Genomic DNA, 24,513 nt, shown 5'->3' with positions numbered 1-24,513 from the left:
TTGTTTTTGTATCTATCTTCGCGGTTGCCTAGGTGAATTTTTGTTTACCGCAGAGAACGCAACCGCTGTGGTCTCTGATTAGGCGCCTTAAGTGAGCGAACGAATTTTTGCAAAACAGCTCGTGGAAAATAATTCAGTTTTCTTCATTCCGCCGCCGACGACGCAAGCGCTCGGTTGTGTGCTCGCTCGAGAGGTCTTCACCCGCCCACTCATCGCTCCTCGATTCGCGTTCGTGCGCCGGATTCCTGGAGTCTTCAAGTGAATCAGACGCCTTCGACTGGAGTTCCGGCTCAAAAGTACGTAGGGGAGGGCCTCCAAGAAGGCTTGCGGTTTAGCAACCTACCGGCGGTTGCATAATGGCGAGCCCATCGACCCGTGACCTTCGATTTCGGCAGTGACCCCCACGCCGTGGGACTGGGTAGGGTGCAGTGCGTCGTCATCGAGCGGACACGTGCACGCCGTTGATAGCGCGGGTTTCTGCGATAGCCGCCAAGAACGAAAGCGGTCACAATTCTTTTTATTGTTTCGGCGAGCGGCTCGCGTTACATTGAGTTTTCGCTATTGCGGTGCGGTTCTTCGGCTGCCCCGGGGCGGGAAAAAGAAAACGTTTGCAGAACAGAGCATGGCGATGAACCGTAGACCCACCTCGAACCCCCCAATCCCAAGTGCACTCGACAAGGGCATGCATATTCGAGAAATGCGACAAAATTCAGTTATCGCTTGTAATGCAATCTGTTCTGCGCAGCTTAAAAATGCCTTACAATGTTGCTGACTAGATATGAAGATGGGAAATTAAAATCGGGCGTGTTTCCACGACAACTTGGTGATTGAAACCTGAAAGTAATACCTTTGGTTACTAATTTGAACCTATTAGCTAATGAAACCCTAGATTGTTATTGTTTTTTTGTTATACAGCTCTGCAATTCGATCCAATTTATAATTTTAATTGTTATGTCCTCAGTTTTTGGATTGTTATTTAAAATAAAAACAGTAGGGCCATTTCCTAAAGGTAAAATAAAATTCCATTAAAATAAACACCAGGTCGAATTTTCTAAAATTAGAGAAATAGTTTTCTTAAACATCCAATCTTTTGGTTTTTTTATATGTGAAACTTTTTTTGGTTAAGTCAAGGTGTATAAAACCGAAATACTTCCATAAAGGTTTATTTTAATAACTTAACTATCCCTTAATTTTGTGGGTGGATAGATCTGGTTATCTAGCTTCACGCTTCCAAAGTATCTTTCGCTCCCTTGAGAACTGACACTTTGTGGCTTCGTCTCCCATTTAGTTGGATTCTGGATTGCCGACAATGTAAACTGCATTTTCATTTGCCGGAGGCGCAAACAGCGATAAACGTGGTCAAATATTTGCCTAGCCAATTCCGACAGTCTGTGATTGTCCGGGATGGGGAAATACTAGCGGCACACGTATCATTTCGGCAGGCGGCAGTCAACAGCATATTTGGGTGCAATGTGGCTGACTGATTACGGAGTGCACCCCACTGATCCACCCCTACCACCCCTTCAATGTGTATTTGCAGGCAGCACTCGCAGCCAATCCTCCTAGCCAGTAGCCATGGCCGAGACTGAGCCCCTGAACGACCTGCAAGGCCAGGTGAATGGTCGCATCCTGCCCGCCAATGGACACACCGCACCGGTCTCCAACGGCCAGGTGCATGCCAATGGAAAGGATCTGGTGAAGCTCCCTGTTCCAGTGCAGAACGGGAACGGCACACACATCGAAGCGCCCTGCTGTCGGGACATTCACGGCAAGGAGCCTCCCGACGGAGGAGCCCGGGCCTGGCTGGTCATGGTGAGCGCCTTCCTCTGCAACGGCATCATCTTCGGATTCATCAACACGTACGGCGTCATCCACTCGCTGCTAAGCGACCGGCTCACAAAACTTGGGGATCCGGAGGCCTCCAGCAAGGCGGGTAAGTCTCTCATTTCCCCAAGAAAGCGACAGCAATTTGTCCATAATCCCTTTAGCCCGCGGCATATGAATTCGGAATTTATGACCAGTTGCCGGCGTTGATTGTAATTATGCAGGCAGGGCAAATGGGATTTGATGGGAACTGGACAGTTGTTGTGCAGGCGACTATCTGTTTCAGCACGGAATTGCCCAACCTCTCTGAAACAAATCTAATTTTGTGGCCTTTGATTGCTGCCGGTAGGCCTCTGACTTTGATTCAAATAATGCCTAGAAGTTCGCACAAAAAATACATTTAATTTGCGTTCTTTAAAATCCCCATTTATTGATAATATTCTCAAATCTGACAACAGCTTTTATTTTTATTGTACAATCAGCATTTTAACTTTTACGTTCGTTCTTGAATTTGCAAATATAAATTTGATTTATTTGGGACATACATAGATGCAAAGTGTTGACGCAATTGACAATGAATTGTCAATATTTCTTTGGAAATATTTTATTATTCAAATTTGATATATGTTTCTTCGAATCTAACGGACATTCGACCATGTCAACGCACATTGCTTTTCTCTTCTGGGCTCTTTGGGTTCAATAAAACGTTGTAGTACGTAGTAGAAGTGACGATATAGGAATCCAACGTACCCACGTCAAGTGAATTAAATTGCTAAAAGTTGATTGGATCACAAAGCATTATTCAACAGCCGGCGAGTGCGAAGAGCGCGAAGACGACGACGTCAAGGGACGGGAGTCGCGTAGAGTTGGAGCTGGAAATTCAGAGCGATCCCCGGTTGAAGTGGATAGTATTTTGGCAGCTTAGCTCTTGACCACTGGGAACAGCCACTCCAAACCAGACGCAACTGCTTTGTTGCGAATGCAATGGCAGAGCAGAGCTCACTGCATTTGGGAATGTTTGTCAAGGTTTGCTGGCCGGCCTGCATTACGCATACGCAGCGTGGGGCGGCATCGCATTGGGGGCACGGCCGGCGCTTTTAAGACGAGCCGGAGAACTGGCCAGCAGAAAACAAAAGCCACAAGCAAAAGTGCACCCGCCACTGACCCAGTTACTTGGTCGGCCGGCGCTGCCGGGGAAGCCCCTCAAGTGCTGCGCCTGACAGCGATCCTCCTCCGAGCCAAAGCAACAGCTACAGCAACAGCTAGGGCTAAGGCTAAAGCTAGAGCTAGAGCTAGAGCCAGAGATGGCTGCCAGTTCCGCAATATGATTAAAACCTGACGTAATCCGAACCTGAGCTCTGTGTGCCATATTTTCCCCACTTTTATCGCGGTGTCGGTTCATCAATTAATTGTCAGCCTTTGTCAATTACACACGTCCATAAGCACATCATAGCGACTTAGTGGAGCTTAAAGGCGCTGCCCCATCGGTTCATCCGTGTGAAACGGAGGTCAAGATCAATCATCCAATCGACTGCCAATCTTTGGCTTTTCCTCCGATGCAATCCCTTTGCCTATTGCGTCAGATATTGCATGAGATCGCATCGGGTTGCCATCTATGAATATGAGGCATGCTAAAAATATTCTGATCTATTTTCGCCGCTCCTCAGACAAACGCCAGACGCCAGCGGTGCCATGTAATTCGGCAAGTCCCCTTCCGTTCGGATTCTTTTTGAATTTTTGGCACCGCCTCGGGTTTTTGTTGGGTCGGAGAATGGTCACGGGTATTATCTAATGGCTCTCCTCGCAGCTCTCGAGCGGATTGCCATTGACTGCGAAAGAGAATCGTCTGTGGCATTGACATTGACTGCCTGCCTTTTGCTGAGATTGCGGGAGAATCATTCTGCGCATGTGGGGGAGAAATACGTGCCACCTCACGGCCCCATTTCCCGGCTAGCCATGTCTCACCGAATGGTCAATAAATATCCATGAAGCATCCAGAGTGGGTTAAGTTTTATTTTGGGGTAATGCGCTGCAGTTTTTCAATTCTAAGTTATGTAGATGTAGTTATAATTTTATATCCGCCGTTTCTCAGATAATTTTATATTTTAATACCTTTATTTAGAGCATTTAAAATTCACCAAGAGAAATAATTCTTAAAAAAATGAAAATACTTATGTGAAAGTTAATTCAACGAAAAAACATAAACATCATCAGGTCAAAGGTCAAGGGAGGTTGGATCCCGGCTATTAATAAGCAACTTTTATGAATTGCTCGCGGAACGCAGATTATGACAATAAATTCGGACTGACACGCGAGCTGAATCGAACGCTTATCTCTAGTTCCGGCGTACAATTTGATAGACACTATGATTAGGATTTACAAATCCGCTTTTTGTAGGGTTTAATAAAGACATAAATACGGTTCACTGTGTACTTACAAAATAAATTAGTTACTTTCAGTCGGAAATACTGTGTAGTACGTACTTAGAAAATAAACTTAATAGTTTCAATTTGTACCAAAATCACAGAAGACAGGCTTTGGGTGATCTCAATCCGGAATAAGATATAATTGGCTTTTGGGCGTTCTCCATCCGGACTTTCATCCACTACCTGCTTTCGGTCCACGTTCACTGTCCATGTCCCAGACAATGGACCAAAGTCGCTGGAGCGGCTGCAGCTGCACATCGCTCAGAGGAGGGTTCTGCCAGAGGCGCGGGCCTTATCAGAGCATTAGATCATCTTCGAGGCGGGGAACAAAGAATTAACCTGAATCTGTCAATCGAACATCAATTTGAAGTGCCGAAGTAGAACAAGCGAAAGTGTTTACGCAACGCAAACAATTGGATTCCCCCACTTCTGCCCGCAGAGTTCAGCGGAAAATTATTGACAACGAAAATCCAATCTTTTAATGGCAAGCGACAAGATGCGTAAAGTCCTCGATCCCGCAAACCGCCGACGGATCGGGTTTCCAGACCACGCTCCATTCGACGCAGTAGGGCATCCACCTGGAAGTTGCACTGAAACACCTGGAACTGTGGCCAATAGCCAGACATGCATTAAAGCGCCTCACTTCACAATCAACCGCAAGTGCGTGAGATTCGATTTGTCGAATGAAATTTGTCCGAATTAGTCTAGCAGACTATTGGCCAGCTCGCTTGGCTAAAGATTTTATATAATTGGAACATTTTTTTCAAAAATTGATTAGCATTAAACAAATTTGTTTCTATACATTTTTTTGAATCAGTTTTGAGTTTGAATCAGTTTGTTATGCAATCAGAACAATTTGGAGTAACTTTTGTTATGTTATCTGATAGGTAAGGACAATGGTTTAATGGTTTAAATACTTTTTTTTAAGAAAAGTACATTAAAACCGACTAATTAGTGAAAAACGAATTAGAGTCAAACACTCAAAAGCCTGTCAATAAACTCTTTTCTAAAGAATCTATCAACATTTCGTAACGATCCGTCCAGAAAACAAAAGAAGGCCATCATCTTCTTAAAATTGTTTTTAACACCTATGGTATGAAAAAATTAAAAGAACTCGAAACGTAATTTTGTGATTATATGATCCTAGTTATTTAAAGCAGTACTCGAATGATTTATATTACGATTTCCATAAGTCGAAACTGGGAAAAACTGCATTGAACTAATGTTGACTCATACGGGCCTCTATTATCAACATAATATTGCCTAAAGAGATTATAAATCGTAAACATTGCTTCTCTGACAAATATAAATGTATATATATATTTTGATTGTTTTTACTTATTAATAAAGGAATTTAATATTTCCATAAGAGATTTAACAATAGGTCAACATTTAGCTGCGTAAGCTACACATATAAGAGATAATTATCAAGTATAAATAAAGGAATTTAATATTTTCATAAGAGATTGAACAATATGTCAACATTTTGCTGCATAAGCTGAATTTTAAAAGTACACACCTAAGATAGTCCATCGAGTATTTCTGGCTGTTTCATATCAGTAAATGTTTGCCAAACATTGCTTATGTATGCCCAGAGTTATAATCTGCCATATAATTTAATGGTGCAACCATTTCCTTAATTACAGCTCTGATCGGATCCCTGGCCATCGGCACCACATTCCTCTTCTCCACTGTGGCCGGCTGCTTGACCGACAAGATTGGACTGCGGCTGACCACGTTCGCCGGAGGAGTCCTCTCTGCAGGAGGACTGCTGCTGTCCTCGTTCTGCACCGAGAACATCAGCGCCCTGTACTTCACCTACGGGATTATGTTTGGCCTGGGCGCGGCCCTCGCCTACACACCCACACTGGCCATCCTGGGCCATTACTTCAAGCGCTATCTGGGCAAGGTGAGCGGCTTCGTGACCGCCGGCTCCAGCGTTTTCACTGTGATATTGCCACCCTGTCTGGACAAGCTCCTGGCCAGCAATGGCCTGGAGGGAACCCTAAGGGTGAGTGGATTAAATATAGCCCTTCAGCGCTTATATACTGATTTCTTTTTCTTGTATCCCAGATAATGAGCCTCGTATCTGCCTTTATCATCCTCTGCTCCTTCGTCTACAAGCCGTTGCACCCGCCACCAGAGCCGCCTAAGAAAAAGCCAGGAAGGTCGCGCATCAATCTCTTCCTGCGCTCCATTATAAACGTGGAGATCTGGAAGCGCAAGCGCTTTGTCATCTGGGCCCTGTGCGTGCCCCTCGCATTGTTCGGCTACTTTGTGCCGTACGTCCACATGATGCAGTTCGTGAAGACCACTTTTCCGGGCGAGGATGTGAACCTGCCGGTCATGTGTATCGGCATCACCTCCGGCATCGGACGCCTAATCTTCGGCGTTATTGCCGATATGCCGGGAGTGAACCGTATGTACCTGCAGCAGCTGTCCCTGGTTTCCATTGGCCTGGTGACCTTGCTGCTTCCCCTCACCAACTCGTATGTGGTTCTCGTCTCGTTTACCCTGGTCATGGGTCTCTTCGATGGATGCTTTATCTCGCTGCTGGGCCCGATTGCCTATGAGATCTGTGGTCCATCGGGTGCCACGCAGGCCATCGGCTTTCTGCTGGGACTCAGCTCCATTCCGCTGACGGTGGGACCCCCAGTGGCGGGCATGATCTTCGACAGCACGAACTCCTATAATTTGCCCCTGATTCTCGCTGGACTGCCCCCACTGCTCGGCTCCTCGCTACTATTCCTGATCAAGTGCGTCAAGGAGGAGGAGAAGGGGGTCAGTGCGCCGCGAGCTGTGGTTATGGCCAACGGAGACATCGAGATTGCCGGCAACGGCCATTATCGGCCGGGTGGTGAGTTTTGCGTAATTTAAGTCAAAATTTGATTCTTTAATTCGGAACTTTTTGCAAGAAAAAATAAGTAATTCAAGAGTAAATGGGTAATGTATTCGTTGAAAAGTATGTAACAAAAAGAAGGAGGCGTTTTCCATACTTTAAAGTATATTTATTTTTGATCAGGATCATTAGCCGAGTCGATCTGGCATAATCTTCTGTCTGTACTGTCTGTCCAGCCGTCTGTTTCTATAAACTTCGAGCTAGAGATTTGGGGTTTAACATTTAGATACATAGGTACATAGGTATTACTAGATACCTTCGCAGCGCAGGTTTTTTAAAATTGTCCACTGTTACGCCCACAAATCGAGGAAGTCTATGTAGACATGGTTAAGGCCAGTAAATGGGCGGTCTATATCTATGTAGAAATCTAAAAATTACCCTTAAATCTGAAATTTAAGTCGGGTAGGTTTCAGTATAAATTTAGAAAATGATCTTTGAAAAAATTTTCATTTCGATATTTTTCCTTACATTTCTTTTTTTAAATCATATTTATCGTTATAAAATTATATTTATTAAAGTAATGCAAATAAGGGTACACAATTAAGTAGCGTACAAAAAGCAATAAATTCATAAATATGCAAATGATAAGAACACTATCACATAACATTTCAATATATTAATGTTAATTTTAGTAGTGAATAGTGCTTATACGTGTTTTCAGTTGAACATTTTTGTATATTACCCCTATCCTAATCGACGTGATAACGCAATGTTTGATTTTTATTCGCAGGCACCAAGTCGAGCGCACCGTTGATGGGTGCCAGTAATGGTGTTAATGGAACCGGCGATGCGGCCCCAACGACCCATAGCAACGGACACGTGGACAGCGGAACTGGTGCGTACCCCGACTCACCTTGGCCTAGCCCCAATCGCATCTCAGACTCCGCCGCCTGCGACCATCCCAGTAGCTCGCTTCACACTAACCCGGGCATACATGTGCTGCCCAGCTGCTCACACACCGCACTGCTGGGCCGGGGCTCCAGTCCCCGCATGTCCCTGCCCCTGACTGACGACCCCAAGAGGCGTCGCTATAACTATTCCATCTACTAACCCACCGCCTAACTGCTAGCTGCTAGAATCTCTCTGCTTCGCCTGCTGTAAGCCCTTCCTTGGGCTCTTTGCCATCTTGGTGTAAATAGAGTTTGTAATCGAATAGCATGACTAAGACGCACTTCTGACCACCCCACATTCCACATCCCACGTCTCTAACCTCGCACCTGCATCCCTGCACCAGCACTCCCATTCCCATTGCCTCCAATTGCTTTGTAGATCGTAAGCCTTGTAGACCGGGACCTGCTGTAAATAAATGCCAGCTTAGTTCTCATAGTTATCGCTGAGTGTTTCGGAGTCATTGCGCATGGGCAGGCTCGAATCGACCGACCAGAAACCACTTTCAACTGTATTATCCTGTGCATCTTTCAGGGAAACTCGCCGTGACCAACGGATCGGCGTCGTAGGGAGACCGTCGTCGCTATAACTCAAAATTCCACAAAACTTTCGAAACCAATTGAAAAGTTCTGCCATTTTCAGCTGTAATCTCGTCGTCGGAGCCCACAGCTTAGCCAGCGCAAAATCGAGGTGTTCATTCTTTATATAAACCATAGCTACAGCACATGTTTCCAAACATATGCCCATTCATCGGGTCGGATGAGATGCCCGTGCCCTTCTCCTATCCTTCATGTGTGCATAATAAACCTAGGCTAAGGCGATTTCGCAAACCAAATAAACGTAAAATTTAAATTTTAATAAATAACACACAGAATAAGAATCGGATTTTGACTTTTAATCTTATTATGGTAATATCTGACAACAAAAACAAAAGGTTATTGAAGTATGTAATTGTAAAAACGGTTTACAATTGTATTTGCAATAACTTAACGTTTTTTATTCACGAAGCAAAATTGGTTATTATTATGGTTTCAATACACGCCACTGAAAGCTTAGGTCAATGATTTATTATTTACTTATATACCGAATATCTAACAACTTGGAGGATAGGGAAATTGGGGAATTACTTTAAAATTACCCGAAACAATACGAAATTGTCCTACTTTTTAATGGCTAATAGCCCGAATCGATTACTAATAGGCTCATGATTTTTTTTGTGAATGGCTCACTGGGGCTATTGTATCATTAATTAACTGAACCGTAACAAGTATCTGTGTCTCCAAATTATTGATCATGGCCGTTTAGAAGTTTTTTTTGATTATGCAACGCAATGATTAGCACCCCCTCATAGGAACCAATTAATGACGTAGTGGATTCGCGTTGCCCAATTCGCATTCTTAAAGTGTTTGGCATGTCATCACTGGCCATTAGTTAAAATTATAGCTATTTGTATGCACGCTTCCATGTCGGATCCAATAAAAAACGGCGCGCTATGTGCGGTTCAATGGGTCTCCACCCGTAGCCCCGTAGCTCTTTCTTTCTTTCGCCGAGAGGAGAGACACCCAGGTCGATCGATCGCTGATCATTACGCGTGACAATAGATCGATCGCGTCCCAAAGCAGGCACCACGTCCGGCTTATAAAAAGTCGATTGACTGAAAATTGGGCAACCAAACTGTTGGCGCACTTCAAACCGATCGGTCGAAAATCGTTAGGAAACGGATTACATTTCGAGCTGCAAGTGGATAAGGATTAACTAGCCATGCTGACCTGGACCCTATGGTGTGGATTACTGTTCCTGCTGTGGCTCTATTTTCTGTGGAGCCGACGCAGGTTTTACCTGCTCACTCTCAAGATCCCGGGTCCACTTGGATATCCCATTCTAGGCATGGCCCACTGGCTAATGAGGAGGGAAGGTGTTAGAAGATTTCTGGGATTATTCAGCTGATCGGGAGTATTAATTAAGGTCTCCCTGAGCAGATATCCTCAATGCGTTCGGGTGCTTCCTGGACAAGCACGGCCCGACAATATTCTCGTGGCTCGGGCCCATTCCCTTTATGATTGTCAGTGATCCCCAAGTAGTGCAGGACATCTTCACATCGCCCCACTGCGTCAACAAGGGCATTATATACAAGGCGGTGGACGATGGGGCGGGCACTGGACTATTCAGCATGAACGGTGTGCGTTTGGAATTAAGTGTGGGAGTTACTAAAGTGTGGATTGTTTTAGACCCCCGTTGGAGCATCCACCGAAGGCTGTTGAACCCCGCCTTTGGCCACAAAGTTTTACTTAGCTTCCTGCCCATTTTCAACCGAGAGACGGCCCTTCTACTGGATCAACTGAAACCATTGCAGGATGATGGGGAGAAGGACCTTATTCCACTGCTACAGAGCTTCACCCTGGGCATAGCCACCCGTGAGTACAAAAAATAGTGTAATAAGTTGAATATAAAATGTTATTTTTCTAAAATAAAGGCAAATAGAAACAGTCACCTCATTGTTTTCGCTTTTAATAATAATCATCGAATGTAAAGTTATAAAAATTGGTTGTCATTCACAGCACCAGTCCGAAATTAGAATAAATACATAAGATAGTCCACATCCATATTTTAAAATATCACTTTTTCAACTATTCTTATTCAATTAAACAGACTTTATTTAAATTCCTGATTAACATGATACATAATGCATTAATAGAAACTACCATGGGCAGTGACGTCAAAAGCGAGGAGAACTTGATGAGCAACACCCTGCTGGACCGATATCAATGGTGAGTGTTCAGCTGGATCTGGACTGCTTCTATCCAATAATAGTATTTTGGAAACCATGACAGATATGTGCTTCTCGCCGTGGCTAAACAGCCAATTTATTCGCCAGCTGGTGGGAAAGGAGTCACACTACTATCAGGCCAAGACGGAAATTCGCCAGTTCATCAAGAAGGTGATAACAGCATAATTAACCAATGATTAACGAATACATTAATCTTTAACTTCTTTTAGCTTATTGAAAAAAAGTTGTCCGAAGACCAAAAAGAAACGTTACCTGCTATCAAATCTATTGACAAGAATATATTTCTTAACCTGGCCACGGATTTGCTGAGACGGGGAGTGTTCAGTTGGAAAAATGTCGAGGATGAGTCGAATATTATTGTTTTTGGCGCTTTTGAGACCACTGCAAATGCAGTGTATTATACGCTGATGTTGCTGGCCATGTTTCCCGATTATCAGGAGAGGGCCTTTGAGGAGATAGAAACCCTGTTCCCAAACACCGGAAACTTCGATGTGACGTATGCTGACACTCAGCAGATGGTGTATCTGGATCTGATTCTCAACGAGTCAATGAGAGTTATACCCCCTGTTCCAGTTGTCTCCCGACAAACGTCGCAGGACCTTAAACTATCCAATGGGATAGTGATCCCCCAGGGAGTTCAGATCGCTATCGACATTTACCACATGCACCGGAGCAAAAAAATCTGGGGCCCAGAAGCAGAAACCTTCAATCCAGATAATTTCCTACCCCACAATATTCGGGACAAGCACCCGTACGCCTATATACCCTTCACAAAGGGAATTAGAAATTGCATAGGTAACTTAAGTTATGGTTTTCATTTATTCATTTTAATCATATAATTATTTTTTAATTTTAGGTTGGAGATATGCATTGATATCGGCTAAAGTTACACTGGCCAAATTATTGAGAAATTATAGGTTTAAGACAAGTTTTCCGTTTGAAGATCTTTATTTTGTTGAAGATATAACCATGAAGCTTAAATCCGTGCCACTGTTGGAGCTCCAGAAGCGAACTTAAAAATTAAATAAGCTAAGTGATACAAAAAGAAAGTTGAATAATAAAACTGGTAAGAGCAATATATTCTGTAAATTCGGTAATTTTTTTAGCGAAAAGGGATTCTCATGTGCCAATTAAAAATTGTAAAATCTAGTAAAGCGCTACAAAATTCATTTAGAAATAGAGTCCGTCACAGAGGGTGTGTCAAAATAAACATAGGTCTTTGTTGGGTTGTAATGTTTCGGGAAAATTTTATAAGAATGAAATTCAGTTTTTGAGAAAATCGCATTACAGTGGGCGCAGTTTAAAGGGATATGAAAATGAGACATTACTTGAACCAGTTCGTTAGCCATGACATGAACCAACTAATTTTCTGTAACTTAAAATACCAATTCGACGCTACCTTTTGAAAAATGCCTACCCCCTTACAAAGCGTGTGCCAAGTCAAGATTTTAAAAAACAATTGAAACAGTTGTACTTACTTTAAGAAAAGCATCATTGAATTTCAATTCGGATTTTCAAGACACTTACCATAGTCATCAATAGTTATTTAATATTTCAAATATTAAATATCCCACTACCGCAATCCATTAATGATAATTTTAGCAAATGTTTTATCAATATCCGTTCAGCCATTCCGAGATATTCTTTATTTCACACTTAATTACAGTTTTTTAGTTATACAGCAAGACTTGCAAATTAGTATGCCAACTTTTGATCAAGTAACGGAGATATCTGGCTTTTTGAAGGTGTATTTATATTCATTTCCCCAAAAAATGCTTTAACGTTCGATTTGATATATTTATTGAGGTCCGAAATCTGTTTTTGGATTGCAAAGACACTGGTCGCTCCTTAGAAGAACTGATGCCACAGAAGATGTGCTGATGTAGGTATGCTGGTTCCAAATATTCATTAAAATGTCGCTGCATCGTTTACACCCAGAATTCAAAAGTAGTTTAAATTGCCTACATAAAAACTCTGAAAGCTTTGCATTAGGTTTGTTTACTGTATTTATTGTGAGGTCTGGTTCACTGATACGATAACCTCTTCAGTTTATAGTTTGCCTATAAGAATGTAATGCAGGTTTAGATATAGCGATAAATTAGCATGAAGAGTAAGTAGTATAGATTTATTTTTAAATTTACTTTTTTTTATTTACAAAGATGTTTTGTTAGTTTCGTTTAATATGGGTTTTTATTTTGTTGAATATTCATTCTTAAGAACAAATAATTTACCTTTTATTTTGAACAATCTTCTACGGGATTTAAAAGTGCAGGCTGGTATTCCAGATTTATTTATTTATTAAAACTTAAATTGTTTTATTTTTTTATGATTACTAAAAAATAATAAATACACCTAATTTCAGAAAATTTTCGGGTTCTTGTTTAAATTTAATATACAAATTTTAATTTGTATACGGTTTTCCTTTATTTTCAAATGTTCACCTTATTTTAATTTGAAAATTCTGAGCTCAAAGCTCATTCTTAAAATTAAATTTTATATTTAGGAAGAAACCAGGCCCATTTCTAAACTAAAGTCGGTATAAATCTTAAATTTGCGTCTCTTTATTTTGTTTGCTGTTCTAAATTATGTATAGTCAAACGTGTTCAGATCTTTGTTGTTCAGTTCTCAAAGACAAATATTTTTTGACAGAGGCATTGGTTTCTAAGCTAAAAAAAATGGTGCTTAATCACTTTTAATTGGCTTCTAGTGGCGCCCCCCAAACATGTTATAATGAGGGGGCACCTGCTGTTGCTGTGGGTTGAAAAAGTTCTGAGGCATTTGGTTGTATGGAGCCTGCGGCGGTCCATTGTTGGCCCACGGGTGTATGGGACCGCCATATGGACCATGTCCGGGTCCGGGTACACCTCCGGGTCCCATGGTCCAATAGTTCTGCTGGACACCATTGCCCGCATACAGGCCATGCTGATTCGGATATTGATTGGGATCTGGTCTGGCGTTTGAGTTACTCATTAGAGGCTGCGGTTCCTGCCCAAAGTTGCCGCCCTGCTGCTTCCCCGAATAGCCCGGTTTGGGATAGCCTGCTCCCGACTGGTGTTCGCCATGATTCTGGCCTGTGTTTTGATTAAAATTCAGCGGATTTGGCGGTGCATGCTGCTGTTGTTGTTGCTGATTTATCATGTAATTGCGATTATCTCCGGAGGATCCACTCGATCCCCCGGAATTTCCTCCCTTGCTCAAAGTGCCCATCAGGTTGGCTATAATGCTTTCGGTGTCCTTCAGCGAGATCTTGGAGGCAGCTGCTGGCTTGAAGGTAAGGGCATTTGGCGATGATTCCACGTTTATAATGGGCGGACCTGCTGTCTTTCTGGCATTACCACCGCCGCCGCCATTCGAATCGCAGGCCTTCATCACCAGATCGTCAAAGTTGTAATCATCGTCTTCGTCGTCATCGATTATAAAGCTAGGCGAGACCGGAACGCGACGCTGCTTGTTAATGGGCAAATTTTGGAAATCGCGTTGCCGTTCACGCTCCACACTGATACGTCGGGTGGTCAGCGAGGAGAGAGCTGCCATAGGGGAGGATGAGGAGGCGGCGACGGCGGTGCCGGAGGAGGAGGCCATGCCGCCTGAATACGAAACCCTGGACTTGGATCTCTCCGTCGGCTTTGTGGCCCCACCAATGTTTACTACGCGCGACAGGAAATCACTGCAGGACTCGCCATCACCACTCAGCTCCGCGAGATTCACATACTTGCGCAGTCGCTCCACGCGCGAGGGCTCCTGGACCTCCATTTTGCGCAGATGTCCAATAAGATGCACCTGCTCCTCGTTCGACAAAAATTTAAAGTTCTGGAGTAGCGTCTGCAGATCTGAGTCGGTCAGCGACTCCATGCCATTGCTGCCGCTGGCTGGTTCCAGTTGAGACTTGGCCGTTGCTCCCGCACTGGGGGCAGCCACATCCAGAGACTCCTTGTTCAGCTGGTTCTCCACCTCCTTCATCAGCTCGTCCAAATCGATGCCCATGTTAACGGCGGGCGTCTCTTTTTGCAGACCGAGCTTGGCCAGAATCTCATTGAATGACAGGGCATTACTCATGTCCACCTGACGGCGCTGTTTGTCCGTCTTCACCAGCAGCGTTAGCAAGTGCAGCAGTTTGTTCATGTCGCCGGTACTCACGTCGTAGTATCCTTTGAGTACCAGAGCGTTGGCCAGCTTGGGGGCCACTACATTCCGGTCGAAGGGCAGCTGAATGGGCGCCGGATTTGCGTTCGCCTTGACCTTGGCCTCGGCGGCATCGGGTATACCTAAATCATCCGGTTATTGGGGAGGAACAACACAAAAAAAACAATCAGTTAGGATTGGCAGGCGTGGGTGTCACAGAAAATGAAGCTTCAGTGTCGCGCGGAACTACGTAAATTACATTTATACTTATGGATGGAGTGGATGGCGACAGGACTGCTCAAGGATCGTTGGCACACTTTGTTCACACACCCGCCAACAAAAATGGAAAGCTGACCGCAAATCGAGTTTACCGAATACATTTTTATTTGGCGGTGGTTTCGATAAAAATCACAGCGTTTCGACAAAGTTTTATAATAAAACTAGATAAGACTTTACTCAAATAAAGTAAAATACTAATATTAGTCCCACTTGAAAATATGTGCAAAAATTTCCAAATTCTGTTTTATTATATCTCGTGTACTGTTCGAAATATAGTTTCTTATTATTTTATTGTGAGAAGAAAACCACCGTAAATAATCCTGATTAATGTAAAGCTTTTGGGAAACATAACCCGAAGCACTCGATATGCGAGAAACGCTCAGTAATTGCCAGGAATAAGCAGAAATTCAGAGCATTCAATTCAATTGAATATAGTTTTTTTTAAAACAACTAACGATTAAAAAACCTGGCCCAGGATAAACATAAATATAAATGTATTGAGCACCCATATTGTTTATGATTTAGTGAGAAAGAACAAATGTGTTTTACATCCGCCAATATAGTTTATTTTTTAAATAACAATGTTAAAAAAAACTTATTGCGAGTCTTCGTATTACTTAAGAACCAAACACTGAATAATATTTCATATATCTTTTAGTGTTAACCGCAGAGGTTAGTAGATGAAAGTAATAAATGTATTATTTTTCAATTCTTTATCACCAGCACATAAACAAGTTTTCGTTGAAAACCACTTTGAATGTTTCAAATTTTTTAATCTAACCTATGCAACCGATTGGCACAAAACTCACATCAAAGATAAACTTTAGAACTTCACTAAGTGCTTAACAAAAACCGTAAACCGCGCGGGTAAATCGTTTTATTTTTTTATGCAAACCTTTTTGATTTAAGGGGCAAGTCGGGAAGTTTAGTTTTGTTCTACACTCATACTTACCTCCGGACCTCTAACCGCGAAAAACAGGGGCGAATGGGGGCGGGCTTACCTCTGGAGTTCACCTGAAAGATGATGGCCGCTATGTTGGTGATCAGTTTTTTAACCACCCGCACCTTTTGCGGATCGTCCAGAACCTCGGCGATGAGGATGCCCTTCAGCTTTTCCTTGGTGGTCTCGAGAAAGACACAGTTGTCGTCGTTCATAAGCAAATCGTCAGCGGCATTTGGCTGCACCATCTCCATGGCCAGCGCTTTGCTGAGCAGATTGAGGGCCTTGGGCCCCAAGCTGCCCAGGTGTTCTTCCACGGCGGACAACATGCGAAGGACACTGACGACGGTCAGTGGACCCTCCTCGACGGGATCTGAGGGTTCCTTATCCTTGTTGGAGGAGACGGCTGGCGAAATGGACCGCACCTTGGGGTTGTTGTATTCCGGATACACACGAGAATCCATCATGCGGAAGGTCTCTACATGGTCATAGCTGCGCGGCCCGCGTGCATAGCCCTCACCACGGAAATACTCGGTAGATCTCTCCCGCTCCAGGCTGCGACGATCCACGAAATCCCTAGGTGTGGGGGACAGGACGCGCTCCCTGGAACGGTGAGCGGCACGATCACGTTGGCGGTAGAAGGCCGGTGAGCGCGATCTGAGTCTTAGGCTGCGGGAACGCGAGCGGGAGCGTGATCCCCGCCGGAAATTGCGGCGCGGCGAACGACTACGTGAACGCCGCAAGGGACGACGTCCGCCCCGCTTGGGGGACAACGACCGGGATTCCGAGCGCCGTTTGAAAGGCCGACCACGGTTCGGAGGACTAGAGGTCTCGTCATCGCTAATATCTATGACAGCATCGGGAGCTCCTGCCGCACCCCCTGCACGATTGTTGCGGAAGTTCTGCTTGCGACGATTGACGGCTTTGGTCTTGGGCGGCGCTTCTTTTGGACTGGCCCCTCGGATCTTGTAGCGTTCCATTAGCTCCTTGGTCTTCTCCTCGTCTTCGTCGCCCAGCTTGAACTTTTCCTTAAGATCCTTTTTGATTTTGTTTACCGAAATGTTGAACAGCTCGATGCGGCGATCTTTCCAGTAGCTAATCCACTCCGGCTTGTAGTCGTACTGATTCGGATCGCAATTCTTCTCCTCCTGCAGCTGCTTGTAGCGCCGATTCCAGAACTGTTTCCACTCGTCCGGATAGTCCGGATGCTTCTCGGGATTCGACTCGTACGTCTCCGTTTCATCGCGCAGCTGCTTGAGCTGAAGTTCCAACACGCAGCGGAACTTCTCCCACTTGTAGCGCTCCTGGGCGATAATAGAGGCCTGAATGGACAGCTGCTTGGGCGTGGGCAACTGCTGGGGCTTGATCACGCCACCAGGTGGCGGAGGCGACCGATTGACACCACGTCCAATGGCATCTTCGCCCAGGTTATTTTTGTGCAGAAGCACTTTCGGCACCTGGAGGGCAGGAGGAACGGAAGGGCCGAAATTCTCATCATCACTGGAGATGGCATCCAGGGAGGTTATATTGCCGTCCTCCCGCTTGTTGCTGTTGCCGTCGGCGGCGTTCATCTTGAGGCTGACCTGGATAGACTCGTCAGGCTTTGGTTTGCGCAGGAGCCGTTGCGCCTCCTCGGCGAAATCTGGACCGGCACACTCATCGAAATGGAAATTATCCCGCACCTGGCTGCAGATCTTGGCGCGAAAACGCCGGAAATCCTCGCCAGTGGCCGTCGTCATCTGACGAGAGCGACCGAAGTGCTTCTCAATCGCCGTAACGAGTTTCCCGGTGGCGATGACCAGATCGCCGGAGCTGTTGGGCGTGCGCTTGAGCTTCTGGAGTACATCGTGGGCCTTCTGGAAATGGGTGTGCAGGTACTTAGTGCGGTGGGCCAGCGATGTCCAGTGGACAAAGACGCTGCGGCCATCGGTGCAGGAATTGCACAGCACGCAGAAGTAGTCCGGACGCAGCTGGCCCGCCTCGTGCAGCTCGATGGTGTACTCGGTGCCGATCAGTGGGCCGCCGGTGTAACTATCGATCTGCTTTTGGATCACCGACGATTGGGACATGTCGTTCTCCTCGAATCCCGGTGGCACCGGCTCCCCCGGCAGGAAACTCATGACCAAGTCCCCGAATCGCTCTGCGAATGGGAATCACACAGAGAACGCCAGTGAACGGATTTCGTCCAGGGTCAGCACTTACCTTAGTTTCCGGTTCCGGTTCCTGCGTTTCGTTTTCCCCTTATCTTTTTTTTCTTCCGCCAGTGGCCGATTTTTGTTCACTTTTGCACTGCGGATTTCACCATTCACGATCACTTTTTCAAAGGGGAGGCTTTCGCCTGCGGAGTTACCGGTACTTACTATGCCAGGATATGCAATAACAGCATATAACTATCCGTTTTTCCAGCGCCTTTCCTCCTTTTTTTTAAGTGGCGTGAAAATACGAAGACCTTTTTTTTTGTGTGGTAGAGACTGCTTTGCAGTGTTACCGTGCGGTGGTACTGTAGTAAAACCACTTACGATAGTTTCGAAATATCGACGCTTGGCTTGGTATCATATTTTATATAAATTTTGTAATAAAATGTCAAACACATATATTTTTTAATCTCAATCAAATTTAACGATAAATTAAATGTTATTTTGTATATTAGTCTGTTGCGTAATTTATAAATTAATAGCGAACTAATTTAATTTACCACAAAACCATTTAAACACCACTCTCGAATGCTCTACAAAAAAATTCCGCATTGTCACTGACGCTACTTTGACGCACATACATATGTATGTAACTTAAGTCCAAAGCTTGCAACATTTTAAAGGAGTTATTTTAGTTATAAAATATATATATTCTTAAATATGATAATCAGGCGAGTCCAACTATACTAGAATACCTGCGTCTGTCTCCAACTTATCTTCAGACTTCAGACCTAACTCTCAAGGTCCGATACTTCTTCCTCAAATAAGCCCCCTTCTGTTTGTCAATGAGAAAAGTGAGACTACAAAAATATAATTATAAAATTTTTGGGACTAAAGAACTTGTTTTATTATTATTGAGCAGCCGGCAGTCTCTACATAATTCGACTCTTCAAAAACTCAATCGATAAGAGAATACCCCAATTTTTGTTCTGGTGACTTGTTTCTTAATTCTAAAGGGAAATTATAGGAATTTTATTAAGATATCCGTTTCTTTCGCTCTTCTCTTTGGTATTTATCTATAACTATATTTATTTTTTTATTCAATGCAAAAGTTTAAAATATACTAAAACCTACAATGACGGATTTTTGTAAGATACCATAATACTATCACATTTTGGGAAAAAAAAGCGGGCACAAAGCATAAACAAACCGGCAATGTCGCTCACGGATATTTTGGAATTAAACAAAACTGAATTGTTTGCGAAGATTCGCGATGGCTTGCCCCTGGCGCAGAGGACTCAGAACCTGTTGGACTGCAAAGACGACCTTCTGTTCGCCTGGGACGCCAAGGAGTGCTGCTTGTTGGTGCGCAACTGGCGTTCCTCACTGGCGGCCGATGTGAATGTCCAGTTTCAGACCCTGATCCCCTCGAGCACGGTGAGCCTTGAGGTGGACCGCGTGCTGGCCTCCAACGAGTGCTCCCTGGTAGCGCTAAGCGGACCACGCGGCGTGACCATCCTGGAGCTGCCCCGCCGCTGGGGACCTGAGGGATACTACAAGGACGGCAAGGCCAGGATCACCTGCCGCACCTTCGGGCTAGATACTCAGCTGTTCCTCAACAACCCGCACCTGGAGGTGCGTCAACTGCGCTGGCATCCGCACTCTGTATCGGATTCTACGCTACTGGTGCTGCTTAACAACAACACCATCCGGGTGTACAACCACTCCAAACTGCGCCACGTGTGGCAAGTTGGTCCATCGTTCCGCCGAGGCGAAGCCAACAGCTCCCTCTGCGACTTCGGCGAGGTGGCCGTGGACTTTGACATTGCCCCCGCAAAGAAACCAGTTGACACAGAACCCGCCACGGAAAACGAATCGACTTTGGATAAGAGCAACAGAACCCTGATCGCGGCCAAATCGGTGCCTAAGCAGGACAAGATCGAGTGGCCCTTAGTGGTGCTGCGCGAGAACGGCAACATTTACGTCTTAATGACAGGCCTGGACTCGGACAATACGCGTCTGCAGGGCCCCATTACCATAACGCCTCAAACGCAGGACAACTATGGGCTGGAGTCGTGTGCTCTCCTGATTATTCCCTCGCTGCCGCCGACTGTTGTTATAGCCGAATCTAACGGCAAGCTACATCATGCTCTGCTCATGGAGGCGGAGGGCACCGAGCATTCCTTTAACGAGGTGGATGACTTTGTGCTTATTGAACCCGCCGAATACGTTATACACGTTCTTGAAACTGTGGAACTGGAGCTGGGATTGGCTGCTTCTGGAGCTGGAGGTGTAGCAGGAGCTTCCTACAACTATCCAGTTTATTTGAAACGTGATTTGATAAACGAAATGCGCTACTTTGCCTACCACAACGCAGGCCTTCACGCCGTCACCGTGAGTTTCATCTCCGAACTGCAGCGTTACCTGGACAGCGAGTCCGAAGAAGACAGACTGGAGCTGGCAGCCTCTTCCCGGGCCGAGTATATCCTGTGCACTAAATTCGACTCCAGTGAGTCTGTGAACGCAGTCTTTGGACTGGCTTTGCTGCAAATTCCGGCCGGAGTGGTCCTGCTTTTGGGCAGCGGCCAGGTCATCAGTCTTAAGCTGGTTATCGATGCCCAACTACTAGTGACACCCAATGAGAATAAGCAGGCTTGCTTAGATGTGACGCAGCAAGAAAGTGGCCCTTCGTTTGTCGACACTATTAAATCGCTATTGCAGCGCAGTGTAAACCAGCCCATCCTCGCGGAAAAACTTTCTTCGCCATCCGCTCAGGAGAGCTACGAACTACTGAACCAGGCCATCGAGGTTCTACGCGAACAGTACCTGAAGCGGCATGACCTCGTCCGCGCTGCCTTCGCCCGGCACATCAACCAGATCCAGCTGAAGAAGGAGCAGCAACTGCAGGAGATCCAGGATCTGGAGCACGAGCGCGAGTTGATCAGCGAGCGGGCCCACAAGCTTGCCGAGCGCTTTGAGGAGATCAGCTACAGTCAGGAGCTGCTCGTGCGCAAATGCAACGGGCTGATGCAGAAGGCCAATGCCGCTCTTCCGAACAATGTGGTGGCGGAGCGCGAGTTTGCCCAGGAAGTTGCCCGTCTCAACACCGTCACCCAAAGCATTGCCGCTGGATTGGAGGGCGCCAAGAAGACGCTGAACAAACAGCGGTACCATATTGCTAAGAGCCAGGAGGATCTGAAAAAAAATGCGTACGAGCTGCCGGAAAAGCAACACCGTACTATTACTGAGATACTTACCCAATTGACCGGGGAGATCGATCGCCAGATCACCGACGTCAAGCGTATCAACAAAATCGTTGGTGTATAAACTCGGATTGGAAAGCATACTGATATATTTAGCCACGTTTTTGTTTATGTTAAATCCGAATCTTAGAACTAAAACGTATTAAAAATAAAATTGTCGATTAAGTCATATATTTGGTTGCGTTCTTCTCTTTATATTCAGTGGCTTTGCAATCAAAATACGTCAGACGTGTCTGCCAGACAATCCTCCAAGCATAGACTGTTAGAAATGTTATACACATGTGTATTTCAGCACTAAATCGATTACAGTAAACGCTTTTTTTAGCCGACTGCAATATATATAAATCAGTTTTAATCCCAACAGTTCTCCCTTGGAAATTTCCTTTTCTTGTTCCGGTAATTAAAATTCAATAAAACCATAAAGTTATAAACTAGTATTCCCTTAAGGAAGGTTAACGCCGGTCACCAATAGAACTTTTACTGTATATGTCGCACTTCGATCGTTTACTCATTCTCTTTAAAACGAAACCACTTGAAAGCGCAATCGAAAAACATTTGCAAGGCTAATGACATTTGCCACAAGCCTTTGGGGTCTCGATTGCTTTTGCGTTTCAGTAGCATTCTTAAGCGAAGTTTGGCGGACGAGAGATGACGTTGATCCTACTGGCCACCCTCTCCACCCTCTACACCGAGATGTTCAACTACGTGAAGGCGAAATTCCCGTTCGTGATCGAAGCCGCCATGGTGACTCTGTGCTTTGGTTCCATTGTGGGTCGATTCTGCATACTGGCTTAGAAGAATACTTAAAAGACTCGGTATTGCGTGAATTGAAGAAGCTTTATATTTAAATGAATTTTTCTTGTGGCTTTATGTGAATACAAACTAATGACTTAAACCTAAACCTGTGGTTTCTCGATAAAGTGGATGTAGAAGGCGGGATTCTTCACCTGGCTCATCTCCTTGAAGTCGCCGTACAGCTGGTGCTGTGCCTTCTGCGAGAAGATCTCGCCCAGGATCTCCCGGAACCGCTTCAGCTCGTGGGGATAGTAGGACAGGCGGAATTCGCTGGTCAGCTTGTTGCCAGCGATAAGGTAATCCATGGACACCAGGGATGGCTTGCCGCAGTAGAAGAGCACAGACGTCTTGATGTCCGCCGTATGACTCGTCTGTAATTAGGCACAAGTCATGATTGGATTAATTGAATCGGGAGCCGTGTAACTGATAAGGCAAATGATTATGAGGAAGTGGAGTGATACATCTGGGTTCAAAATCAAGATCATCCGTTCTTATCGCTACGATGATGCGACAACTTTTGGTTATTTTGAATGAAATGTGGCACATAATAGTTTTTAATTATTTACGAGATGATGTGGCATAATTTCTACTACTCATCTAAGATTATTTTTATATGTTTGATTTGCCAGCCTATTTGATTTGACTTTTCAGATAGTCTAATAGAGTTGACTATAGTTGAGATTGTAAAAGTAAGACTGGTTAATAGGGTAATTGACTTTAGATGAGATTAATTAGGCAAAAAAAAAGAGTCATGGATTGAAATATAAAAGATATAGCGGGCTTACATTATAGTAAATGCTCTTGGCAGGCGTGGCACCCGTTTCTAGGATGTTGTCGTAGTTGCGATGATCGATTAAAAGGACGCCCCCAGGCTTCAGGCACTTTGCGAAGTTGCCGATGGCCTGCTTGTGCTCACGCTGATCCCCGAAACCATCCATCAAGTGGGCAAAGGAGTTGCCCAGGCAGATAACCGCATCAAAACCGTCCTGGATGTGTTCCTGGATGTCGTCGTACAGAGTCAGCCAGTTAGCCTCTTCAATGACTGTCAGAGATAAATTGATATTTAGCATGGGGATGTAGATGTTTGCTATGAGTTAACCCACTCCAATTATCGAAGGCGGCTTCCTTTCGCCGGGCCCAGCGTTCTTTAAGGGCATACTTCAGCATCTTATCGGAGGCATCTACGGAGACAACCTCGAAGCCCTCTTCTACTAGCATCAGGGAGTCCACACTTGAAAAAACATTTGAATATTGGGAAACAAGAAAAGGATAAAGCTTAGGAAGTCTTTGCGGACTTATTATTTAAATACTGGAATGCTTACATTTACAAGCTAAACGTATAGTTTAGGCAATTAAATATATTGCTACTTTGACATTTTGGAATATTTTAATTTTAAGGTTTTAAATTTTTTAGAATATTTCTTACCCCGTTCCACAGGCCACGTCCAGGACACGCTTACAACCCTTGTTGCGCAGCATGTCGATCAGGAAGTTCTTGTAGTTGTCCGTGCGCGAGTTCTTGTCCCCGATGAAGATCTCCCACACCTTGGCGGCCTTGCCATCGGCGTACTGGTCCCGAACTCCTTCGGCGGAGATTCCATCGGAACGGGTAACGAACACACTGTCGGCGGAGGTGGTCATCTCTGGAAGTCAGCTCTGGTCGGCGGATCGCAGCGAAATAATTTGATGTGGCAAAAGCACGCTCCACGTTGGCTTCCCGGGGACTCAGAAGCCAACAGCTGTCGCGCCCACGAAGCGCCGACGTAGGCCACATAGCAGTCCGTAATCTTATCAGTCCCGCCCGCTTGACGTGTGACCCACGGTCGGGATGACGGCGAGAGCTCCACATCTGTTCCCGGCGGAACGTGTTTTCGCCAGTGGGCTTTCGCTTTTGTGTCTTGACCCTGACCCTGACCCTCCGGTTGTGATTAGGGCTCAGCGATCGCATCCCGTGGTCAAAACAGAATGACGGAGCAAAATAATTAAGCATGTCAGTCATACAGTAAAATCTCTTATTTAAAATGTGTATATGCCGATATTATCTAATAATAATATCGGCTATATCACGTGTCCCCATTAAATTTATTTTTAGTTGAACCTTTTAATTTTGTATTGCTTCTGTTATTTAAATGGCTATATTAATAAGTGTTAGAA

The 24,513-nt window shown here is 44.9% G+C and overlaps 6 protein-coding genes across 9 annotated transcripts; 4 read left to right on the top strand and 2 right to left on the bottom strand.

Annotated features, from left to right (window-relative positions):
- The first annotated feature begins 22 nt into the window (after positions 1–22).
- On the top strand, positions 23–8,917 carry LOC108048759 (monocarboxylate transporter 10). Of its 2 annotated transcripts, XM_017129618.2 has the most exons (6): positions 32–296; positions 1,541–1,933; positions 5,897–6,261; positions 6,324–7,107; positions 7,880–7,984; positions 8,572–8,917. In XM_017129618.2, exons 2-6 carry the CDS (start codon positions 1,576–1,578, stop codon positions 8,604–8,606), a joined length of 1,647 nt encoding a protein of 548 aa, XP_016985107.1. In that variant the 5' UTR covers positions 32–296; positions 1,541–1,575; the 3' UTR covers positions 8,607–8,917. The 2 variants fall into 2 exon arrangements, with proteins under 2 accessions (XP_016985106.1, XP_016985107.1); XM_017129617.2 differs by lacking the exon at positions 8,572–8,917 and having other exon boundaries at positions 23–296; positions 7,880–8,475.
- Positions 8,918–9,718: 801 nt separating this feature from the next.
- Positions 9,719–12,115, top strand: LOC108048731 (probable cytochrome P450 313a4). Of its 3 annotated transcripts, XM_017129567.2 has the most exons (8): positions 9,719–9,818; positions 9,892–9,952; positions 10,017–10,214; positions 10,266–10,451; positions 10,733–10,805; positions 10,849–10,975; positions 11,035–11,620; positions 11,682–12,115. In XM_017129567.2, the coding sequence occupies exons 1-8, from the start codon at positions 9,816–9,818 to the stop codon at positions 11,840–11,842; spliced, it is 1,395 nt and encodes a 464-aa protein (XP_016985056.2). In that variant the 5' UTR covers positions 9,719–9,815; the 3' UTR covers positions 11,843–12,115. The 3 variants fall into 3 exon arrangements, with proteins under 3 accessions (XP_016985056.2, XP_016985055.2, XP_016985057.1); XM_017129566.2 differs by having other exon boundaries at positions 9,725–9,952; XM_017129568.2 differs by lacking the exons at positions 9,719–9,818; positions 9,892–9,952; positions 10,017–10,214 and having other exon boundaries at positions 10,413–10,451; positions 10,869–10,975.
- A 1,249-nt stretch (positions 12,116–13,364) lies between these two features.
- Positions 13,365–18,638, bottom strand: LOC108048774 (uncharacterized protein CG7065-like). The gene is made up of 4 exons (XM_017129643.2): positions 18,527–18,638; positions 18,369–18,455; positions 16,228–18,306; positions 13,365–15,090 (listed from the first exon to the last, which is right to left on the bottom strand). Exons 3-4 carry the CDS (start codon positions 18,284–18,286, stop codon positions 13,529–13,531), a joined length of 3,621 nt encoding a protein of 1,206 aa, XP_016985132.2. The 5' UTR covers positions 18,287–18,306; positions 18,369–18,455; positions 18,527–18,638; the 3' UTR covers positions 13,365–13,528.
- Positions 18,639–19,456: 818 nt separating this feature from the next.
- LOC108048791 (nuclear pore complex protein Nup88) lies at positions 19,457–21,737 on the top strand. Its single transcript, XM_017129679.2, has one exon. It carries the CDS (start codon positions 19,517–19,519, stop codon positions 21,626–21,628), a length of 2,112 nt encoding a protein of 703 aa, XP_016985168.1. The 5' UTR covers positions 19,457–19,516; the 3' UTR covers positions 21,629–21,737.
- A 465-nt stretch (positions 21,738–22,202) lies between these two features.
- Positions 22,203–22,465, top strand: LOC108048733. The gene has a single exon (XM_017129571.1). It carries the CDS (start codon positions 22,213–22,215, stop codon positions 22,357–22,359), a length of 147 nt encoding a protein of 48 aa, XP_016985060.1. The 5' UTR covers positions 22,203–22,212; the 3' UTR covers positions 22,360–22,465.
- Positions 22,383–24,049, bottom strand: LOC108048732 (glycine N-methyltransferase). Its single transcript, XM_017129569.2, has 4 exons — positions 23,786–24,049; positions 23,463–23,590; positions 23,145–23,401; positions 22,383–22,730 (listed from the first exon to the last, which is right to left on the bottom strand). Exons 1-4 carry the CDS (start codon positions 23,998–24,000, stop codon positions 22,461–22,463), a joined length of 870 nt encoding a protein of 289 aa, XP_016985058.1. The 5' UTR covers positions 24,001–24,049; the 3' UTR covers positions 22,383–22,460.
- Between the last annotated feature and the right edge of the window lie 464 nt (positions 24,050–24,513).

This window comes from Drosophila rhopaloa, unplaced genomic scaffold (assembly GCF_018152115.1).
Source record: "Drosophila rhopaloa isolate 14029-0021.01 unplaced genomic scaffold, ASM1815211v1 contig_155, whole genome shotgun sequence".
NCBI lineage: Eukaryota > Metazoa > Arthropoda > Insecta > Diptera > Drosophilidae > Drosophila > Drosophila rhopaloa.
The sequence above is the reverse complement of the archived record's forward strand: the minus strand, read 5'-3'. Positions and strand labels throughout refer to the sequence as shown.

Excerpts from the sequence above, each read along its gene's own strand:
- LOC108048759 (XM_017129617.2), top strand. The coding sequence starts at position 1,576 with ATGGCCGAGACTGAGCCCCTGAACGACCTGCAAGGCCAGGTGAATGGT. Across the intron at positions 1,934-5,896 it reads GGAGGCCTCCAGCAAGGCGG|CTCTGATCGGATCCCTGGCC; the intron begins GTAAGTCTCTCA and ends CCTTAATTACAG. Across the intron at positions 7,108-7,879 it reads CGGCCATTATCGGCCGGGTG|GCACCAAGTCGAGCGCACCG; the intron begins GTGAGTTTTGCG and ends TTTTATTCGCAG.
- LOC108048731 (XM_017129566.2), top strand. The coding sequence starts at position 9,799 with ATGCTGACCTGGACCCTATGGTGTGGATTACTGTTCCTGCTGTGGCTC. Across the intron at positions 9,953-10,016 it reads CTGGCTAATGAGGAGGGAAG|ATATCCTCAATGCGTTCGGG; the intron begins GTGTTAGAAGAT and ends CTCCCTGAGCAG. Across the intron at positions 10,215-10,265 it reads TGGACTATTCAGCATGAACG|ACCCCCGTTGGAGCATCCAC; the intron begins GTGTGCGTTTGG and ends GGATTGTTTTAG.
- LOC108048774 (XM_017129643.2), bottom strand. The coding sequence starts at position 18,286 with ATGAGTTTCCTGCCGGGGGAGCCGGTGCCACCGGGATTCGAGGAGAAC. Across the intron at positions 15,091-16,227 it reads CTTTCAGGTGAACTCCAGAG|GTATACCCGATGCCGCCGAG; the intron begins GTAAGCCCGCCC and ends CGGATGATTTAG.
- LOC108048791 (XM_017129679.2), top strand. The coding sequence starts at position 19,517 with ATGTCGCTCACGGATATTTTGGAATTAAACAAAACTGAATTGTTTGCG.
- LOC108048733 (XM_017129571.1), top strand. The coding sequence starts at position 22,213 with ATGACGTTGATCCTACTGGCCACCCTCTCCACCCTCTACACCGAGATG.
- LOC108048732 (XM_017129569.2), bottom strand. The coding sequence starts at position 24,000 with ATGACCACCTCCGCCGACAGTGTGTTCGTTACCCGTTCCGATGGAATC. Across the intron at positions 23,591-23,785 it reads GACGTGGCCTGTGGAACGGG|TGTGGACTCCCTGATGCTAG; the intron begins GTAAGAAATATT and ends TGTTTTTTCAAG. Across the intron at positions 22,731-23,144 it reads CCAAGAGCATTTACTATAAT|ACGAGTCATACGGCGGACAT; the intron begins GTAAGCCCGCTA and ends GCCTAATTACAG.